We start from the raw sequence: 21812 nt of genomic DNA on the forward strand, positions 1-21812 counted from the left end.
CGAAACGCATTACAGAGTAGGGTCCCTGGGAGTTTCGCGATCCTTTAAATTGTGCCAAGACAATGATCCCAAACAAAAAGCTCATATTGTCTACGAATGTTTTTTGCCAAGGCGTTAGGCAGGTGTTATAAGCAATAAGGGATATACATTAATTAAATTAAATTTAAAAAAGGAACGAATACTTATGGTATGCTTTTTTCTTAATTTGGCAGATTTTATTTGTTTATCGCTTTACTTTTCCTGTGCTATATTGGTTTTTGCCTTACTTCCTAATTCATTTTTAGGAGTAACATATGAATTTAAAGGTTATAAAGTCTGAGAAAAAGAATTGGTACTTCTTAACAACCAACCAATAAATCTTAACAAAACATTCAATACAAAAGCAAATATAACCTTCAGGGTATTTATTTTGCTTCTTCTGTGTGACTTATGAACAAAGAAAATAAACAAAAACTACAATAGATGTTTTTCGCACCATTATATCTCCCTATTTTTGAAATAAAAGTCTCCAAAAATCGTTTTTGTTTATTCAGAACGGAAATATAAATTTAAGATTTGAAAATTTTATTGTTTGTACAAATTACACGAAAAAAGTTCCATAATTTTCGAATATACAGACATGGACATTAAAATAGACACAGAGACAGTTGCTAAGAGTAAAACCAAATTAAAACAACAACATGCATTAGAATAAGTTTTAACCGTTATCAAAAAAAAACGTTAGACTTTTTCATACAAAATAATATGTTTTTTTTTTGCATGTTGATTGTTTGGAGATGAACCGTTCCTTGGGTAAGACTGTGTTTTTGGTGGACATTAAAATAGAAACACAATGGAACACAGACCTTAATATTAAACTAGTATCAAAAATATTAGTTTTCAATATTTTTTTATTTTCATAAAACAATAAGTTCACTTCAGGAAGTAAATTCAAATTATTTTAATAATACATATTACAATTAATTTAAGGAAAATATGGGTCGCGGTAAGCATGTTTTCTAGAAGAGAAAGCTGTAATCTTAGTTCTACGAAGTGAGGGAAAATCTTTCGTAGAAGACTTGTTGAAGCTAACTTGGTCAGAAGGATCGCAAAATTGGTTCAAAGGAAACCAAAATATAACAATGAGGTTTAAATTCGCCCACGATCATTTTGAAGTGGGCCACAGGGGGGCAAAAGTGGACGAAACAAAAGATATATATGTTCGGAAGTGATGGCAGAAAAACTGTTAGAAGGTTTAATTTGAAAGAACTGAATCCCAAATTCATCCAGAAAACGGTCATACTTCGGGGATAATTTTCTTGACATGGCGTTGGACCAATACATTTGATTGAGGGTAAAATTAATCGAAATATGAAGTTGAATATCATAAAGGATACGGTGCTGCCTTATGCGGCCGAAAACTTGCCTCTCAAGTGTGTTCTACAGCAGGACAACGACCCTTAGCACACATTCAAATCTACTCAAAAGTATTTTAAGAACCAAAAAATCAGCGTATGGAAGTTTGTTCCTTTTTTATATATTAATAAATTTAAAATATTTTATTTTATAATTTTTTTACTCATAATGGGTAATTTAAGTTTTTTGACAAAAAAAAAACCTTTTTAAGTTAATAAAAAATACAATTTTTAAAACTTTGTTTGGTGTTTCTATTTTAATGTCCATATCTGTATATTTCGTTCTTCAAATATTAATCTACAGCAATTATTAGTTTTAAAAAATGATGATGTTTCGTAACCAAAGAAGCAACGAAAGAAGATATTTTATTATTCCAAACTTATAACTTATATTTTTTTTAAGAAGCAATTGTTATGATGTATTCCTTTACACTGGCAAAATATATTTTAATTTATTTTTTTTTAATGCAAATAAATACAAGAATAGAATCCAAGAACTATAAATATAATCATTACATAAATATGTCTGATAAAAAAATACCGGACGGTAAAAGCGGGATATTGCACATAATAAAATATACCTGATTTTATTTAATTGTTTTTCACTTTTAAGGACATTCTCGGGTAAAAAAGAAATGCCTAAATAAATGAAGGCAGATTTTTAAAATCTACAAGAACCTTTTGAGAGATTAATATTGATATAATATTTTTGAGACTTAATTAACTTAAATGATGTAGCACTCAGTATATACGCATACTTAATATAAGATCTATACAACCAGTTGTGATGTTATTATATATTATTATTATTTTGTTTAAATAAATTAAAGAAACTCTTAGTATTAAACAGTTTTCGGTAAGTATGTTTTTAATAAATATACACAATTATTAAAATGTAAATACATACATAAATATATTTATGTTTTCAAAGGTACACATAACTGACTTTAGCTTGAGAGTCACAAAATTAAATTATCTGCTAAGTATATTAAAAAAATATAAACTTTATAATAGAGCGCAACATTTAATTTAAAAAAAAAAATAACTAAAAATGCTAAGAATCCCTGAACTTGAGTTTTGGTATCGAATTTTATTTTATAGCTACCATTTTCTTGTTACTTGAAGAATAACTTTTTTTCGGAGTTATTTTCGATTTAGTCCATTCGTCGATGACTATTTCTACTTCGGACACTTTCGGTATCTGTTTCATCGTCGTTGGTATCTTCTTTAGGCCGCGTCCATTTAATCATTGTTTCCGGTGAACGATAAAGGAATAGTAGTTTGGCGAATAAATCTTCTTCGAGAGCAAGCTCCAAGGCTTCTCTTACCTTTTTTATATGGAAAATAAACAAGTTTTAACAAATTTATATGACTTTTTTGTTCATAAAACATACCAAATAAATATCAAGGCACAATTGGAGAACTCTGTCAACGTATGGAAGATCTTCGTACATTATTCTTCTACTTTGTCCGGCGATAGATGATTTGAGTACTCTTGACGCCAATAATACAAAAGTAGTGTAGAGTCCAATGATTCTATGATGAAACAAAAAGAAAATGTTTTGAACCATATTAATAGAACAAAATGGTTATTTGAAATCTTTTAAAGAAAATAGTGATCACAGATTTTTCTATTTGTTTTGGTTATCAAAAATCTAAAGTGATAAGTCAATATTGAGTATTGAGCGGTATAAAGGGTCATTCCTTTCGTGGTTTAAAGTTGGTTTGCAGTTTAATAATATTAATTTAGTATTTGCCATTTACGATTATGGATTACTAGTTTCGCGCACACAATTGGTTATTTTATTATAATCGACCGACTCAAGCAATTAGCAACATTGTAAATACAGTTGAAGCGAGTGGAGGCGTTACTGATGTCGTAAAGAATTTCGAAAATATTGCTACTGCAATTTTTTCTTCTTGGGACAGACAATAAACAACAATTTTCCCACTATAAAATTATGCACAAAAGGATTAAAAAAACAGACAAAATGTTTGTTCGTTATACTCTCTGCTCGAAAGGTTTCATTGGTCCTTATTTCTTCCAAGATACCAATATGAAAATACTTACAGTCAATGTGGAGCGATATGTTCGAATTATAAGCGATATAACACAGCACATTTTAAATTTCACATTTTACTGATGTCAATTGGCCACTAATACATACCGGTTCGAGGTGCATTAAAAATCGACTGAAATATGCGAAAAAGTGGATCCCGTTCGATTATGCATCTAGCCAAAAAGTCACGAACTATTTGGTTTTCATAAAAAGAAAATGTGGCTAACAACCGATTAAATGTGCAAAAGCAGGAAGATACAGACACTTTTTCAACAATCTTTAAGAACCTATAATAATAATCAGGCATTTGATGGAGAGATTGCGTTTGAAGAAGTAGAATACGAGGCAGATCATAAGGACCATCCCAAGGAAGACCCTTTAGGGCAAAGCGAATAAAATTATGTTGAATTGATTCAATACGTTTTCTATGAATAGAAGTCCATAACTGCGAAACCGAAGCATATTCAAGATGAGGACGACCATGGCAATTATACAAAGAAAGAGTAACATAGGGAACCAAGCATAGAACTTGCTTTATTAACAATAAAATTAATGTGATGTGTAAATTCTAAGTTGGAACAGAAATGAACACCTAAATATTTAAATGTGGAGACACGACAGAGTTTTTGCTGTGATATACAATAGTCAAATACGCTACTGATAAGTTTTTTAGTAAAAGTTATCGTCTGGCATTTTAAAGGGTTGAGTGAGAGGCTATTTTTCCCACACCAAAATGTGAAACTATCAATGTCGGCTTGTAAAAGAATACGATCATTTACTTTATTGTTTTAAAAATCTTCATGTCGTCAACAAAAATGAGAAGTTCACTTTAGAAAAGTCAGTGTATACACAATCAACTTCATAACCTTGTTCTAAAGCGTTAAACATATGTTTGAGAATGTGAGGAGATTAGTAACGGTTAACCATGTTGCTGTTCGCAAATGATATTTTCACTACTAAAAAAAATGCTACACTTTCACAAACAACTTGTTCAAACACTTGAGGAATGCAAGAAAACTTTGCAATGGGCCTGTTTATATCCGACTTGTTACCTTTCTTGAAAATTGGTGTTAGAAATGACTTCTTCCATAAGCTGGGAAATTTGCGTTTTTAGAGAAAGTTTGAATAAGAACGTTAGGGGTTCAACTAAAGCATTTCTACTCTTTTTTAGTACTATGGGGGGAATACTATCGGGACCGGCTGAGCAGTCATCATTTTACGCAGATAAAAGATGAAGGACCGTACTCTAGCACAGGTATGTGACTACAGCTAGTTTGCGAAAAGGAGTGAAGATTATGAAAATATATTTCATCAACTTCTTCAGTGCTATTAACAAAGAACTCACGGAAATTTGTTGCTAAACTTTACAGATGTCAACAGTTTTATCTAATGAAAGGTTCTTGTAAGTGAAGTTATCTGATTTTTTCTTTGAGTTTACCAAATTCCAAAATTGTTTAATATTTTCTTTCAAAGAGGTGCCCATATCAGTAACATAACAAGCGCATACAAAATTAGAAAGAGACTTACATTTATTTAAGAATGGTGGTTAAAGTTACTATTTCTTGATTTGTTAAAAGGTAGATTTTTTTCTAAACAATAATTAAGGATCTTATACAAAATTGAAACTGCTTCGTCAATATTAGAAAATGCTTAAGTATCAGCAATTCCAGAAATGGTTAAATTTTCGGACAACAACTGAAAATTAGCTCATCTGAAGTCAAAATTATATAAGCAAATGAATTACTGTGTTCAGTAAGTAGATTACTTAAGTCAAGAAAAATTTCCAAGGGGGGGGTGGGAGTTATTTATTAATATTAGTAATTCCTGATCTAGATACTAAATCGAGAATGCGATTTTTTGAGTTTTTAATACAGCTTGTTTGCTGTAACTCAGTAAGAAGGACTTTATCGAGAATAAATAGTTCTATTTGTGAAGAAAGAGAGGCTTCAAGGCAGGATTCGTCTTCGGATGGAATCTAGTCAATGTGTGGTAAATTAAAATCACCTAGAAGTAAAATATTGTAGTCAGAGCTGGACAAATTTATAAGATAATCTAATGCCAAGGAGATATCGCTATAAACAGACTGCAAACTTTTTGCAGGAATGTAGACATTTAAAATGAAAATAGTCTTAATCTGAATCATTATCTATACACATACCAGTTCAATTGATAATTCAAATGAAAAAGATACAGAAGAAGAGAAATATGTATTTTTTACCGCTATAAGAACACCTCTACCTACATCCTTTGCATTAACAACATGACGATCGTTTGTGTAAACTTCGAACTCTTGGCTGAAAAGTTCTGTGTCGGAAAGCTTGAATTAAGTCACGTTTCTGTCAAAACGAATACGTCGTGTGGAAATGATTTTCACTGCTTCGCTTTTGTTCACTTTCCACTCCACTCTCTTTGCAAACTTAGTTATAAATTTTGGACTTGTTGTAAGACCCATTTATGATAGTCTAAATTCTAGTTGATAGTTTAAAGTTGGTATTCTTTTCACGTTTTTCATTTAATTTAAGTACGAATAAATAATTAAAAAAAATATATTTACCCTCCGGCTGTCAGAAAACTGAAGGTTGATGGAAACTTTTTATCGTTGAATGTATACATAACAACACCAGAGTCACAATTCGAATATGGCAGCAGCCTTAAGGTATTCATGTAGAAGCTGTCATCGCATGATTCTTGTATCTCCCACCATACTCCTTTCGAAGAGTCATTGTTGGTGTGTAATTTTATTTCTAACGAACGGTATGCTGAAGTAACTAAAAAAGAATTATGGTTATTAGTGTTTGTTTACTTAGAAATGTTTACAGCAAACAGAAAATTATTGAATATTTACCTTTATCACCTGTCATAAGTTGATTGACGACATTAAGGTCTCCCGAATTATGCACCTGGAAGTATGAATTCCTTTTAAATGGCAATCAATATTTTCATTTAAGGACAAACCTTTATAAACTTGGGTAGTATGTTCGGTAAAATGACCGTACTGCTTTGTGTGGAGGTGCCCTGAAGCATTGCTATCATAGCATCACGTCCAGAGAAATTAGTATCTAATTCATAGGTTATTTCATCAGAAACCGTTCCTATAGCCCCCTTATTAGGGGGTGTACGGGTAAATGAGTATGTGAAACGGCACGTTAGAGATTTATCTAAAATAAGAAAAATTATGATACTCGCATAAAATTAAATCAATACTAAGCTTCTTACTTTTAATTAAATCGTCTAATAATCGATCTTTGTCTGGAGGGGCTATTGCCCACAGCGATGGAGAATTCGATTTTAGTATTATCGCTGCAATATCACCTTCATCGTAATTACTCAAAAACGTTAATGCAGGTTTGCTTGTTTTATAGGCGTTTGTTAAATTCATGAACATTGAACTATTGAAAGGATATATACTCTCCCTATTGCTCGTTTCGTAGATTGGGTCATAGGGTCCGATACGAATAAAAGCCGATACTTCATAGGGTACATTTGATTGACCTACAGCATTACCCAGTGCAAACAAACAAAGAGGACCCCAAATGGAAACTACAATAAGCAAAATTATTGTTCCACCTAAAGTTATCTTCGAAATCATAGCCTTTTTCTGTGCTCGCATTGCTGGGAAATCTGTCTCCATTTGTCTGCCGCATTTAATAAAATAGATTTCTGAAAAAATGTCCTCCATTTTAAGCCAGTCGAAGAGAGTCATTGTTGTATCCGTGCAAACCCAGTCCAGAATCGTTCTTAGCTCAAACAAAAATGGAACTTGCATATAACTACACAAAAATATATTAAAAACATTAAATTATGTACACATTAATTTCAACAAGTAAATACTCACAATTTGAACGAAATCATATTCACCAAAGTAAATCCTTTGGTAAGGAAATTGCCTAAAATTCGCTTTGGATATCCACATTTTATTTGGAATGATGATAGTAATAGGTAGAAACATTTGATAATATAGAATATTATTGGAGGCGCTAAAGAGTAAAATTGGCGTTCAGTAACTGCTGGAATTACGAAAAACATCCATATGTGTATGCCAATAACGGAAAAGAAATGAAAAACTATTTTATGAACTAAAGCTTTTCGTAAATAAAGTGCTCGGTCGATGACAATTAAAATAAATTGAACGAGCAACATAATTAGGAATGGTATAGGCACTTTGTTTTCCACTAAATAAGTTTGCACACCACCTTCGCCTTGTTGAGACTGAAATTACAAATCAAAACAAAATATTGAGTCCAAATATAATGGTTATAATATATTATAATATAATTTCATATTTTCAGTTAATTCAAAAAGGTAAATATTATTAGTTTATGTTGTTGTTTCGAAAAGAGAATCACTTTTAACTGTTTTTGTTAGTGGTTATTGAGTTATATGATTGATTATGATAATATTATTATTGCACTTGTTTACAACTTAACTTTTAAATATTTTAATTAAGTTTGTTTTTTGTATTGATCAAAAAATTGTTTAGCAAATATAAATATTTATTTTTAAATTAAAAATGTTTCTTTAATATTTTATTCATTAAAAATATTACCGATATGAGCGTCATTCACATAAAATGTTAATAATAAAAATGAGATAAACTTTATTTCTGTTCAAATTGAAGAATATAATTTAATGCCATTTCTTGTATTGTTTTTGTTTCTATTATTTAATCAATTCATTTTGTACATACAGTTAAACAAACTAAACTTCTTACATACACTATTTATTAGAAGAAATGTATTATATTGTACCGGAAGTTTATTGACCCAAATCTGGTCTATATACCTCAGCGCTGGAGAGATGTAAAGGTAGTTTTCATTCCCAAGGCGGGCAAATGCTCGCATGTCAACCCTAAGGACCTAAGACCTATTAGCCTATCATTTTTCATTCTCAAAACTCTGGAACGATTGATCGATATCCATATACGTAACAACATTGAGAAGAGACTATCAATGTCTCAGCATGCTTACTGCAAAGGGAAATCGGTAGAAACAGCCTTGCACACTCTGGTAAGAACGTCGAATACTCAATCTGTGAGTTGATTAATCTCATGCTAAAAAGCAGGATCATCAACTCTAGTTTGGGAGATTTTTGCACAAAAAGTTCTGTCAGTAAAGGCACTCCGCAAAGTGGTGTTCTGTCCCCTCTCCTGTGGAACATACTGGTTAACGAACTACTAATATCCCTTGAGAGGGAAGCCTACAGAGCGGTTGCGAATGCCGATGATGTTGCTATCGCCGTCACAGGGGAACATCCTAATACACTGAGAGACCTCCTCCAAAATGCACTCAAAATGCTCACTAGATGGGCTGATCACTACGGACTTAGTATTAATCCTCAAAAAACAGATCTCGTCCTTTTCACACGGAAATACAAGATCCAAGTAATTGTACCTACTTCAATAAAAGGTATACCACTAATTTTTACCAATGAAGCCAAATACCTTGGTCTGATATTAGACAAAAAATTAAGTTGGAAATCTAATATACAGGAAAGAGTTAAAAAAGCTACAGCAGCTCTTTTCCTTTGCAAGAAAGCTATAGGAAGCAAATGGGGTTTTCAACCTCGCATAACCTACTGGCTATACACATCGGTCATCCGACCAATACTTATGTACGGGGTTGCAGTATGGTGGACTGCACTGGAGAAAGTCACATACTGCGACATACTCAGCAGAGTTCAGCGCACTGCATGTCTCTGTATAAGCGGGGCATTGAGAACCACACCCTCAGCAGCGTTAGACACTCTCCTCCATCTGACACCCCTCCACATCTTCAGTAAACAAGTGGCAGCGAGTACAGCGATAAGACTCGACGCCTCATCTCAATGGACCAACAACAATGTGGGGCACTCCATCATTTTGAACCTCTTTGGTTCTATACCAAAGTACATAGACTACACTATACCTAAACCCCTATTTGGAAAAAACTTCTAGGTATCCATTCCATCCAGAGATAAATGTGAAGACAAAAAACTCCTGGATAACAAAAGTATTCATTTATATACAGATTGGTCCAAGACAAATGAGGGAGTTGGTAGTGGTGTGTACTCAGAAAAGCTTAATCTAAGCATCTCATTCCGCCTCCCTAATCATTGTAGCGTCTTTCAAGAGGAAATTTTAGCGATCAAAGAGATTCTCTCCTGGCTAAGAGAAAACGTGATATCAACTTCTGATATCCGCATCTTCTCTGACAGTCAAGCTGCTATCAAATCCTTTGACGGTGTCTCGACCAAATCTTTGAAGGCCCTCGATTGTCAATCGTCTCTTATGGAGATGGCGCAGCAATTTAACATTCACCTCTGTTGGGTGCCGGGCAACAGAGACATCACAGGTAATTGTAGAGCCGATGAAATCGCTAAAAATGGAACCGTCATACCTATTTCACCTGAAAGGGAGAAGATAGGAATACCGATAGCTACACGTAAACTTATGCTAAAAGAAACAGCTTTTGCGATAGCAAATTTTAGGTGGCACAACTTACCAACATGCGCAGCCACAAAACTCATATGGCCTTCACTGGACCTAAAGCTCTCTAAAGACTTGTTATCTCAAAACAGACTTCATATTAGCTCCCTAATAGGTGTCCTTACAGGACACTGTCTTATAGGCAGACACGCAATACGACTTGGCGTAGCCTCAAATGATTTCTGTAGGAGCTGCATGGACGAAGAAGAAGAGGAAACAATCTCTCATCTCTTATGCACTTGCCCTGCTCTTTCACTCAGACGCAAACTTCATCTGGGGGACTACTCTTTTGATAATCCCAGTGAACTAGCTAAAAAGGATATCAAATATCTTCTTCGCTTTATAAAAAGCTCAAAATGGTTCGACTAGTTAGAAGTAATTCTCTAGATTCATGTGGTATCACAACGGGCCTTTCTCTTGGCCTAAGTGTGTGGATTCTAAATCCGCAGCCACGTTAACCTAACCTAACCTAACCTTACTGACCCAAACGATCTGGATATTAGGACATTGGAGGTGTGAGGTGTATCTCAAAAACATAAACAGATTGATCAGAGATAACTATAGATTCACAACTTATGTTTCAGCTCAAATGAAAAATACTTGTTTATCAAAAATCAAAAAATCAAAACCAGTCAACAATCGACCAGATTTTCACTCTAATGAATATTGCGCAATCGTTCCAGGATCAACATAAGAAACTGTATGCTTTTTACGTCGATTTTAAAGCAGCTTTTGATTCTATCAATAGAAGGTCAAATTTACAAATTGTCATTGAGGGCAATACAAAGATGCTAAATATTCTAAAACTCTTGTACGCGGATACACAATCAGCAGTTTGGAATGGTTTCCAACAAACATGGGAGTAAAACAGGAGTGTGTTCTAAGTAGTCTTTTGTAAATTCTATTTCTTGACGACCTGAATGATGTGCTTTGCGGTGGAATTTTGTGGGCTGGAAGGAGAATTAGAGTGCTCATGTATGCTGAATATATTGTTCTTTTATCGGAGACGACTCAAGGACTAAGTCGCATGATTTTGGACCTTGAAGAATACTGCGCAAAATGGAATCTCACGGTGAATTTTAAGTAAGTCCAAAATAATGATATTTCGAAAGGCCGGTGGAAGGTATGCCCAAAATAAAAAGTGGTGAAGATATTGAAATCGTCAAGGAGTACGAATATCTTGGCATGAAAATATCATCAAATTTATCTCTGAAAAGTCATTTTTCCAACAACCTTCAGCTAGCTATAAAAGCACTGAACTCTACATGGAAATCCTGCATTAATTCGAGTACACTCAGTTTAAGTGCAAAGTAAAAACTTTTTGATTCGACTTCTAAACAAGTCATGTTTTACGCTGCTCAGGTTTGGGGTTACGAATAAAGTGAAGAAGTTGAAAAATTATTTAGATTTTTTCTCAAGAGATTGTTCAAACTCCCTTCTAACGGTCCAAACTATATGCTTTTATTAGAAACGGGATTGTCGCTATTATTTACTGCAACCTTGAGGCTTCACTTTGATTATATAACGAAAGTAATGTCGCAGCCATCTGACCGTGTGACTAGGCTTGTTGTAACGCATGCTATCTCTTCCAAATCTTTGTTTTACAAAAAGTGGCAACTTTTGGCAAGAAGATACAACCTGCTTGGATAGAGAATATGTATGTTTTCATAAGGAGACTGGATGAGAAACTGAGTGAGGAGTTTAAAGAGCGAGCGCAATCATCTCTTTATAGACGATATTACTGCACACTTAATTACGACTTAAATGAATCCAATTATTTTAGGGATGAAAATAGTACCTTCAACATATCAACCATTTTTAGAGCAAGAGGAGAACTGATTAACTTGAATTTCAAACCACACAGGGATGATCTTTCTGTATTTTGCACTTTATGTAACCTTGGATCACGAGAGGATGTATTCCATTTGATAGCAATATGCCCGATTCTCAGTGAGATAAGAAGGGTTTTTTCGACAGCTCGAAAATAACATTATAGAGAACAACAAATATTTTAAATGGATGTGAAAGAAACCGCTTGCTGCATTCTGTAAGGAAGCTGCTAGCTACGGAGCCAAATAATAGCAGACGAGTTTTAAAAAAAGTTTACCAAAAACAAAAAATAACCAACCCATGTACTAAATATTTACTTAAAAAAAAATGTTTCTTAAAAAAAAATTAAACGTATTATTATAAATTGTTTTAGAAAATATTATTTTACTTGCCATCTGAGGTGACGGCCAAGGCAATACCTTAAAAGGATTGTACGCTAAATAACTAATGTTAAATATGTAATCAAAATTACTTTAAAAGAAATAATAATAAAAAGATAACTATAGATTAAATATTAATTTTATCTGGGACAAGAAAATTCAGGCCGTTAAATCAAGTGACCCGAGTATGTTTCCCCAGATTTATAATTTTTTTTTAGAGAAGTGATCCGAACGACCTTCCTTGTATTAAGCTTCAGAAAACGACAGAGAACAGAGATGTACTTCTCACAGCGAGAAGAAGCCGTCTTGAACGGTGACTTCTTTGTTATCGAAGATTCGCAGGAGAAGGCGGAGGCGGTGGGACTGCTTGCCAGTAAGTGTACTAGATGAACAGAGCCCTACTTCACCACTTTGTAACGACATATATTAAATAGGTCAACGCCATCATCGCCGAGTAAAATGGGATTAATTCCCTGTTGGTTTAGAGGTTCACTCAATAAGGAAAAAGAAGTCAGCAGTTACATATATTCAACATTAGACTTCCAGTGCATCTTTGATTCAATAAAAAAAAAAAGAAGTCAGCAGGTATATCTAACATTGTACTACGACATTTACGTCAGGAACCAGTGGATATTTATGCCACTCTGTTTAACAACGCACTGACAATTATTGCACGTCCTCTAGCGAAAAAGGGAAAGGACAGTTCCAATCCGGCGAATCTCCGGTCTATAAGTCTTCTCCCGGGTATCAGTAATGCATTCGAGTAAGTTATAAGTAGAGCTCTATCCAAGTGGGCTTAGGACAAGAGAATCATATCAGATATTCAGCTCAATTTTAGGGTGGGACATGACACTATTCATGCAGCGTATAAGCTTTTTTAAAATATCTAGTGGAACGAATGCGCGGGTGGAGGGAATGTGCGGGTGCTTGTCTGGTTGACTTAGAGAAGACATAAAGCTGACCAGACTTAGCATAAATAAACCACTGTTTTATATGCTTTATGATGGCTTAATGGTAGGTGGTTTACTGTTAAAAGTTGCAATGTAACTTCTACTTTTTTGCGTTTAAATCGCCGATCTTGTTCAGCTCTTTCACCAGCGATCTAATAAGTAGTCTAACTCAAGGAATTGCGTACGCCGACAACCTAATTGCGTAAAACGGCTCTAAAAATGTTTAGTTACTTTGCAAATCAAACAATATCCGATTTTTAAATCCGACCTTATTGTTAATATTTCTCTGCAACAACATTCAAATTTGTTCAAAATCGGTCTACAAAACGGCCAAAACCGCAAACTTTGTTGTATAACCTTGTTAAAAATTGGACAGTTAGTAAATTGTGCAATTCGTAATAAAATTTTAGAAGGAAGATTGAGCAGTTAAGAATAAGACGAAAACAAGCGTAAACGAATTTTTAATGATGCGGATGAGAGGTTGATTATTCGATAGGTCAAGGATAACCCATGAATTATTACCCAAAATTTCTCAAGAGGAACCACCAAAACCATAGGCGAGTTGCCAGAAAAGAGCCGTTTATTAGCAAAGCAAACAAAATTAAGAGATACTCATTTGCAAAAAAGAATGTCCGCAAAACATGATTTTTACTGGCGAAAGCAAATATAATCTTTTTGTTTAGGGGGTAAGGTCCATGTTTAGCGCAAGCTCAACGAAGAGCTGAAAGAAAAAAAATTGAATTTGCAATATTGGCTTGGTCATGGTTTGGGGATGTATGACTTAGTCGGGAGTTGGCAACCTTAATTTAATGAAGGAATAATGAGCCAGCACAGACTTGGGATAAGAGATAATGTCGAATTTTATCAAGACAGTGGAAGTAAGTTAAATCTTTGCCTCGTAGGTAAAAGATGTCAACCAAAAAAAGGTCTTCAAATTAATTACTTATTTGGTTTTGTTTTGTTATAGATATCATATTCAAACTTATAAATGCATAGTGTACCAGTTTAATTTCGAGTTGAATTTTGTAGGTTGCTCATATATTTATTTTGTTATACGTTCCATTTATTAACTTCTACTATGAAGTTGTTGTAATCGGTGCAATTTTTATTTTTTGGTTTTATTTCAATGATTTATGAACCTTGTGGTTACGTTAAATGAATTGAAGGTACATGCATAAGTTTAGTGTATAACATATAAAAATTAGGGATGACAAAGAACCTTATAAAAGTTTGTACGAACTTTACTTTTATACACAGTACCTATTTCTATTATTTTGTTCCGTCAATTTGATACGATAATCTAAAATATTAATTCTTACCCCAAACGCTGTAAATCCAAACAGCAGAACGAAAAAGTTAATAAAGTCACATAAAAACATAAGCGCATAAACATCAGCAGGCAGACGAGTTTTTTTAATTAAATTAATAAAGAATTTCCTATATGATGACAAATATTTGTGTTTCCTGAATAATAAAATAAACTTGTTAAATTTTTATTCGACTATTATTTTAAAAGCGCTCACGTCAGTTTAGAAATTCCAGCAATGTACTCTGCTGAGTTTTGAAGAGAGTTCGATTCTTGAGTGTTATGTTCGTATGCAACTTCAGCAACTTGTGTTTGCGTGGCGGCCGAAGGTTGTTCCTCATTTGCATCAGCTCTGTGATTTGTAAAATAAATACAAAAATAACAAAATTAAGATTAAATGGCGAAAAATTGCAGAAAACTGATTGAATAACATACAAAGCGTTTTTACTCTGAGCATCTTCCTTTAAAATTAAAGCATGTTCTTGCATTACTTCTCCTTTGTATTCAGATTTCCATAATCCTTGAGACTTCAACACGAATCTAAAAGAAAATCACTTAAGTATTATTGCGATTTTGTAATTATTTTTGAGTAGATACCTGTGGAAAAATAGCACCAACAGAAGAAGTAAATCATAATTTGCATAGTGTTGATTTGATGAGATTCCAATTATGTTAACTGCTGCCAATGGTTGGTTTGGCAATGGACTAGATATGTTATTTGACAAAAGCAATTGACACATACATTTAATCAGAACCAATAATTGCGTATAGGCAATCAATGTAATCCAAAACGTTTTTGTCGGCCGGGGTAGTGAGAGTGTACCCCAGAGGAAAACCATCAATGGCAAAGGAAGTGATATTATGCTAGCGTTGATGACCTGTTTTTGTTAATTTAAAAAAAATGTTAATTATGTTGTATTTTATTTATTTATTTAGGAACTTTTTATTTTATTAAATTAAGAATATTACCTGATTTATGAAAACAACAATATAGCAAATTAAATCGGTATTCGAAAGAATTGCATACCAAGCCGATATAAGAGCTTCAATAATGATGTGGTGGTCTCTGGTGGCGAAATCCTCTTCATATGTGAATTCGCCAGCTCTGGAAGATTAAAATTAAATTTAAATATGCTCAATTTTTAAGCTTATTTAATAAAACAATCTAATTGTGCAGTTAAAAAATGATAGTTTGTTTGTTTATATAATTATTTACAATTTTACTTTTTACATTACAATATACCGAACGGAATTATTTTCAACAAGCATTATTTTAAGTTTTTGTATATAATTAAGGCTAAACCTTACCAACATATATTTAGGGTACTTTTATGGATGCATGTATGAATGGGAGTCATTATTTTGTATAGGTTTATATTAAATTAACAATTAAATGAAATTATAGTAATTTTTATTGTCTTACGAATTAAACATAAGATCCTATTATTTGTTTTCGAACACAAAATACACACGTGTTTAGCGTTTATACAAATAACAAAAACATACACCATTCCTTACTACTATATAAACTTCTTATTTAAGCAGTTAACAATTATTGGTTAGTTATTTTAAAATAATGGTTCAAATTGTTAAAGGGATTTTAAGGTACAATTCTAATTGACAGTAGTACCCGTGAAGTGATGGTTACTGCGTAGGACTTCTAGGCAAGAGTTCTTGGGTTCAATCTCTGGCTGTGCCACCTACAAATTTGGTACTGCCTCTTGAGAGGAATTGACAAATTCTCCAAAAGTAATACTTGTCGCGAAAAGTGCTTTCTCAAATTTTTATCCCTGACATGACTAGCACAGAAGAATGTTTGAGAGTTGTTAGTCACTAAGCCCGAGTTCTTTACGGATTATTACGCCACCTAGTCTATTTATTACATTGGGTAGGGTCAGCCAACATAAAGGACTTCATTTGCAGTCAACTTCATTCTTTGAACGTACATTTTGACCAAGGCAACTAGTTAGTTTATCAAGCGTCATGAATTTCAAATTCAGAACTTTACTTCGCAAATTTCTACGTTAAGTTCATAGTACAAAAAGTACCAACAAACTTGCTGATTTCAAAACACTCCACAGGCAAGCTACAAGTCCACCACGATTTGTATTTTGTATTATAAAGAATTATTAGTTATTTCTTTTCAAAATTGAGAAGGAACCCTTTTACAGAAAACATTAAATGAAGATGTGCAGAAAAAATAAATAAATCATAGATAATAAAATTCAGCTTTCAGTTGAATGAAAAAACATTATCAACTGTCATTTTGATAAAAGTAGACTTGCCTTGATAGTCAGGGAGACTTTCAAGTCAATTTTCCATTAAAGTTGCCTTAATTGGAATGTCACAACAGGAATGAGGTTCGTAAATTTTACCAAAAGGTAAAAAAAACCTCCCAAGGGTACCAGCCATGGACCGAAGCCTGTAAAGAACATCGTAGTAGAACCGCAGTCGATGCTGAGAATATGGAAAGATCACTTCTCCAAATTATATAACGGCGATGACGAACCGAATTCCGCTGTAAGGGAGATAGAACCACTCAACCTCGACGACGCAGATCAACAATTCCGCCTACCCGACCTTGACTAGGTGAAGATAGCTATATCTAAACTTAAGTCAAACAAAGCTGCTGGAGCTGACGGCATCGCTGCCGAACTATTCAAAGCAGCAGGTGATGACTTGGTACGGAGCATGCACCAACTCATCTGCAAAATATGGTTGGAAAAAAGCATGCCCGATGAGTGGAATCTCAGCATAGTGTGCCCGATACATAAGAAAGGAGACCCTCTAAACTGCGCCAACTACAGAGGCATCAGTCTCCTTAACATTGCGTATAAGATCCTCTCTGCCGTATTATGTGAACGTCTGAAGCCATTCGTCAACAACCTGATTGGTCCTTATCAGTGTGGCTTCAGACCAGGAAAGTCCACTATCGACCAAAAATTTACACTACGGCAGATCTTGGAAAAAACCCAGGAGCTTCAAATCGATACCCACCATCTCTTTATCGATTTTAAAGCCACGTATGACAGCATCTATAGGGAAGAGCTCTACCGAGCAATGTCTAGTTTTGGCATCCCTGTCAAACTTATCCGTTTGTGCAGAATGACGATGGAGAATGCACGCTGCTCTATCAAGGTCGGAAAAGATCTTACCGATGCATTTGATGTCAAAAAAGGTTTTAGAAGCACTGTCATGCGACTTCTTCAAGATCGTTCTGGACAGAATTGTGCAAAACTCAATCGTCAACACTAGAGGCACAATCTTCCAAAGATCCATCCAATTACTCGGATACGCAGATGATATTGACATAATTGGAAGACCAAAGCGTGATGTCAGTGGACCGTTTTTGAGCATTGCGACGGAAGCGAAGAAGATGGGTTTAGTGGTCAATGAGGGCAAGACCAAGTATATGCTGTCATCAAAAAAGGACACTGAACGACGGCGTCTTCGACAAAACGTCACCATGGACAGCTATAACTTTGAGGTAGTTAAGGACTTTGTCTACCTAGGCACCGCTATTAACACAGACAACGACACCAGCGCTGAAATCAAACGAAGAATAACTCTTGCAAATCGCTGCTTCTTTGGACTTAGAAGGCAACGGAGAAGTAAAGTCCTCTCTCGAGCATGTAAAATCACCATCTATAAGACACTCATCATCCCGGTTCCTATTTAAGGCGCTGAGGCCTGAACCCTGTCAAAGAAAGATGGGAGCGTCTTAGGATGCTTCGAGAGAAAAATTCTTCGGGTGATTTTTGGTCCCGTACGCAGTAGAGGAAGACCGCTACTCAGGTGGCGCACTCAGGTGGGAGAGAACCTCAACCAACTTGGCGTGCGAAACTGGAGACAGCTAGCTTGGAACCGAGCTGGAGCAAAAAAAAAAAACTAAATTAGTTGGCCCTACAAAATCCAAACTCGAAAGCTATATACCCCAAAAGCGTTAAATCCATATAGCCCAACTCACAATTAATCCAATAACCATTAAACCCACATAGCTCACCTCGCTAGTATATCCAAAGAGTCTAACTCACATAGCCTTAGTGGCTATTAACCCAAAACTTAAATCTAAAAAAATATTAAATCCATGCAGCCTAACTCAGCAAAGGGTTTCCTGATTGGAAAAAAAATTTAATTTTAAGCCTCGTATTTTTTTTTGCCATATGCTGGACTAATAAGTAATTATCTCGAGTACTTTATTTATTCTTGATTAAAAGAAATGTGCGAATTGGGCGTTAAAGTACATTTCGATACTAATTTGGTAAAATTTAGAACTGTCAATTTCCACGAGTCCGTTTCGAGTTTAACAACCGGAAAATGGCGAAATAAATTTTGCCTCAGAAGTATTGAATCGTATTTTTCGACACAACGTACGTAAAGTTGAATTTTCCGAAACCCTCCTGTGTGCAAAATTCAACTTTCCGCGAATAACGCGTATCTAAAAATTAATGTTCAACTTAAAGGTGTTCGAATTGAAATATTTATAGATATATATAAATAAATAAAAAGCAATGTATTTGTTTTAATAAAACATCGAAACTCGAGCAGAAAAAAATACAAACGAAATTTACGAATAAATGTCAGAGCATGTTATTAACGCCGTGAAAATATATAGCGGTAAGGTCTTCAAGTCCATTCGTAATTTGCGAGTCTGCAGGCGTGCTCTGCCAGAGAGAAAAAACTAATCGAGAGAATCAAATGTCCTCGTCTCCGTCCTTTTGAAAACTCTTACTCTCATTTTTTATGTTGAATTCGTATCGGTGCATACATGTTTTCACGTCTAAAGGTTTTGATTTCATGGTTTTTGGATTAATTACAAATTGGGTTATGTGGGTTTAACGCTTTTGGGTTTACGATTTTTTATTTGCGATTGCTAAATGAACACAATTAATTTTTCAAAAACGTTAGAAAGAGCCCCTGAAGAATAATGAGAACCGGGTATCAAAAATTCTTAATCTTATTGGGGGTTGAAACACTTGGGGGATAGCTTCTTGGATTTTCGATGCGTCAACTCCTCAGCGCATTGTCTCTGAGAGCGTGTACTCCTAGCGCTCCGGGTTGTTGGGTTGGCTCCGGGCCTGAAGACACATTATTAATGTACAAATTAATTCACATCTTATTTTTTGATGTAGGGGGTGTTTTTTTTAGACACGTATTTTTCAATCTAGCAATACTTTTTTTCGGAGTTGGTTTTGATTTATGCTCAGGCAGAAAGTTTTTCAGTCTTTTCGATGCAAGGACTACCTATGGATTGTGGCATTTTCGATAAGAGAGCTTGATGCCAAACTCTATCAAATGTCTGAAAAATTAAGTGCAATAATCTTATTTTCTCCAAAAAAAAAAATTGTTCCATTTTTCGTTCACATTACATCAACAGTGGACTGACGGACATTAACAAGCTTTAGTTCTTCCAGATATTTCTTAGGCTAAAAAATTTATCAGCGTTTCCATGACTTTGGAAAGAAGAGACTTAAGTGTAATTGGACGGTAGTTAAAAGGAAAGGAGGATTCACCTTTTTTTTTGAACATGCTGGATAAACGCTGTTTTCTATTCACTCGAAAAGAGACTTAAAGACGTTTTCAAGTACAGGCGTAGTCAATTAGTCATGCCACTCATTGACAGCCTCGAATCGACACCAAATAGTGCTGCAAACAAGTTGGCTTAAACAATCGAGCTTACAAATGAGTGTCATGGGAAACGAACGTCGGAACCGACGCACGATGGCGTAGTGTTACGAACATATTTTTACAAATGACCAGAAACATTTAATCCTTTAATCCCTTTGGGACGTTGTAGTATTTTTGCCGTAATTTCTGGTCTTTCTAACTTGTTTAAAATTATTCTGTTTTTCTTCAGTGGGGTTGGCGTTGTATATTAATTTTGTACTCATATCTGAGCTGAAGTTCACGAAGTTCCTGAAGAAGTCGATGAGACCGTCCCAGTTGACATTCTCATATTGCCAAAGGGTTCTCTTAGCGGTTCTGACTTTTTGTTTACAGTTTTTTTTGGTACAAGAAATATGTTATAATACAATGGTCTGATGTTCCTAGAGGCGATAAAACACTAACTGCATATTTATTAGGATCAGATGTAAGAAACAAGTCAATAGTGTTGGCCTACAACCTCAGGAATCCGAGTTGGATCGTTTGGAAGAGAATATGTGACGCGCTATTGCTAACGGCCTCAATATTTGCTAAAAGTGGTCAAAAATTGGGTCTTTTGGCTGGAATTCGTTTGAGCCCAAACTTATTTTCAAAACATAATGGTACACCTTTTAAAAAATACAATTAAATACAATTATTATTGAAAACCAACGTCTAAAAAAAAACAACCATAATGGTTCAATGCCCGAGCAATTGGAAAACTAATTTATTATATCTTATGGATGCTAAATCTTATTTAAGCAAAATAAAAACCAATGAGAATAAAAGAAATAGTTTTTCCCAACACTTTATTATGATTTCAAATAGTTTGAGCCAATTGCAATTTTAAAATGATAATTGATGTGCTTAGTTTATCTTAGATAAATTGCAGTTTGTTGTTTTGTATGCAAGATTAAAAAGTTATTCAAGTTCAATCAAAATGCAGAACACGAAGTTAACACTTAATATTTTTTTGCATACTGAAAATTGTTAACAGTAGACGATGCATTATTATTTAGGCAAAAACGGTATTAGTTTTGTAAATTAATTCATCCCTACTAACTTTTACATTTATACTTCTTAACAAATTAGAGCAAAATTAAATTTTTATTAAAGTTTATATGCGTGTTTATGAAAGATGAGATAAAATGTGTGTTTAAATTGCATTGCAAAATAAAAATTATGAAGAATCTAAGTATATAGAAAAGTTATTTTCGAGAATAAGCGCTAAAACTAAATGTTGTATGAATATTATAATTGAAGCTTGTTAATTATATTAAACTGCCAAATATTATGATTGAGCTGCAAAAATTTCGAGCCAAAATATACAACTATGTATGTATGGTATGTGTATATATTATGTTATTTAAATGCGTGTCGGTCAATAATGATATAGATGTGGGTTAAAAGACGATACCAAAGAGATAAATAGTCATGAAAGGCTTAAATTGATGCGGGCGTGCACGAAACTAGCCAATTTTAATTATTGTATACCTGTCTACTTTTTCATATGACCATTCGTCGCTTAGAGTGCCTGTCTCATCCAGTCCCATCTCTACTGAGGGAGGCATCACTCTTATACCAGGCACTCCACTTGATCTTCGCCTAAAAACACATTCGACCAATATTTAAACGAGATTTTAGTAAGAATACTTTTTCATATCATCAATTTTTATATTCAGTATTCGTACTATGAATCCACAACAAAAATAAAATATCTCATAGTCGTGCAATCATGATAGTTCGTTAAAAAGTCTACACAAAAAAGTCAAGTCAAAAAAACTTA

General features: G+C 34.1%; 1 protein-coding gene across 13 annotated transcripts in view; it reads right to left on the reverse strand.

Annotated features, from left to right (window-relative positions):
* Nucleotides 1–1588: 1588 nt before the first annotated feature.
* Nucleotides 1589–21812, reverse strand: part of LOC129952624 (piezo-type mechanosensitive ion channel component) — a 141134-nt gene continuing 120910 nt past the window's right edge. For 10 of the 13 annotated variants that reach the window (XM_056065344.1, XM_056065353.1, XM_056065349.1 and 7 more), the window contains 13 exons: nucleotides 21521–21631; nucleotides 15353–15488; nucleotides 14981–15261; nucleotides 14819–14923; nucleotides 14601–14735; nucleotides 14397–14541; nucleotides 7290–7663; nucleotides 6671–7224; nucleotides 6410–6612; nucleotides 6300–6354; nucleotides 6009–6222; nucleotides 2789–2930; nucleotides 1589–2722 (listed from right to left, as the gene is read on the reverse strand). In XM_056065344.1, the coding sequence (XP_055921319.1) occupies nucleotides 2549–2722; nucleotides 2789–2930; nucleotides 6009–6222; nucleotides 6300–6354; nucleotides 6410–6612; nucleotides 6671–7224; nucleotides 7290–7663; nucleotides 14397–14541; nucleotides 14601–14735; nucleotides 14819–14923; nucleotides 14981–15261; nucleotides 15353–15488; nucleotides 21521–21631 (2629 nt within the window). In that variant the 3' untranslated portion in view covers nucleotides 1589–2548. The remainder of the gene's footprint in view (nucleotides 2723–2788; nucleotides 2931–6008; nucleotides 6223–6299; nucleotides 6355–6409; nucleotides 6613–6670; nucleotides 7225–7289; nucleotides 7664–14396; nucleotides 14542–14600; nucleotides 14736–14818; nucleotides 14924–14980; nucleotides 15262–15352; nucleotides 15489–21520; nucleotides 21632–21812) is intronic. The other 3 variants (XM_056065355.1, XM_056065354.1, XM_056065348.1) reach the window with 1 other exon arrangement.

The sequence above is a fragment of the Eupeodes corollae genome, chromosome 3 (assembly GCF_945859685.1).
Source record: "Eupeodes corollae chromosome 3, idEupCoro1.1, whole genome shotgun sequence".
In the NCBI taxonomy this organism is placed as follows: domain Eukaryota; kingdom Metazoa; phylum Arthropoda; class Insecta; order Diptera; family Syrphidae; genus Eupeodes; species Eupeodes corollae.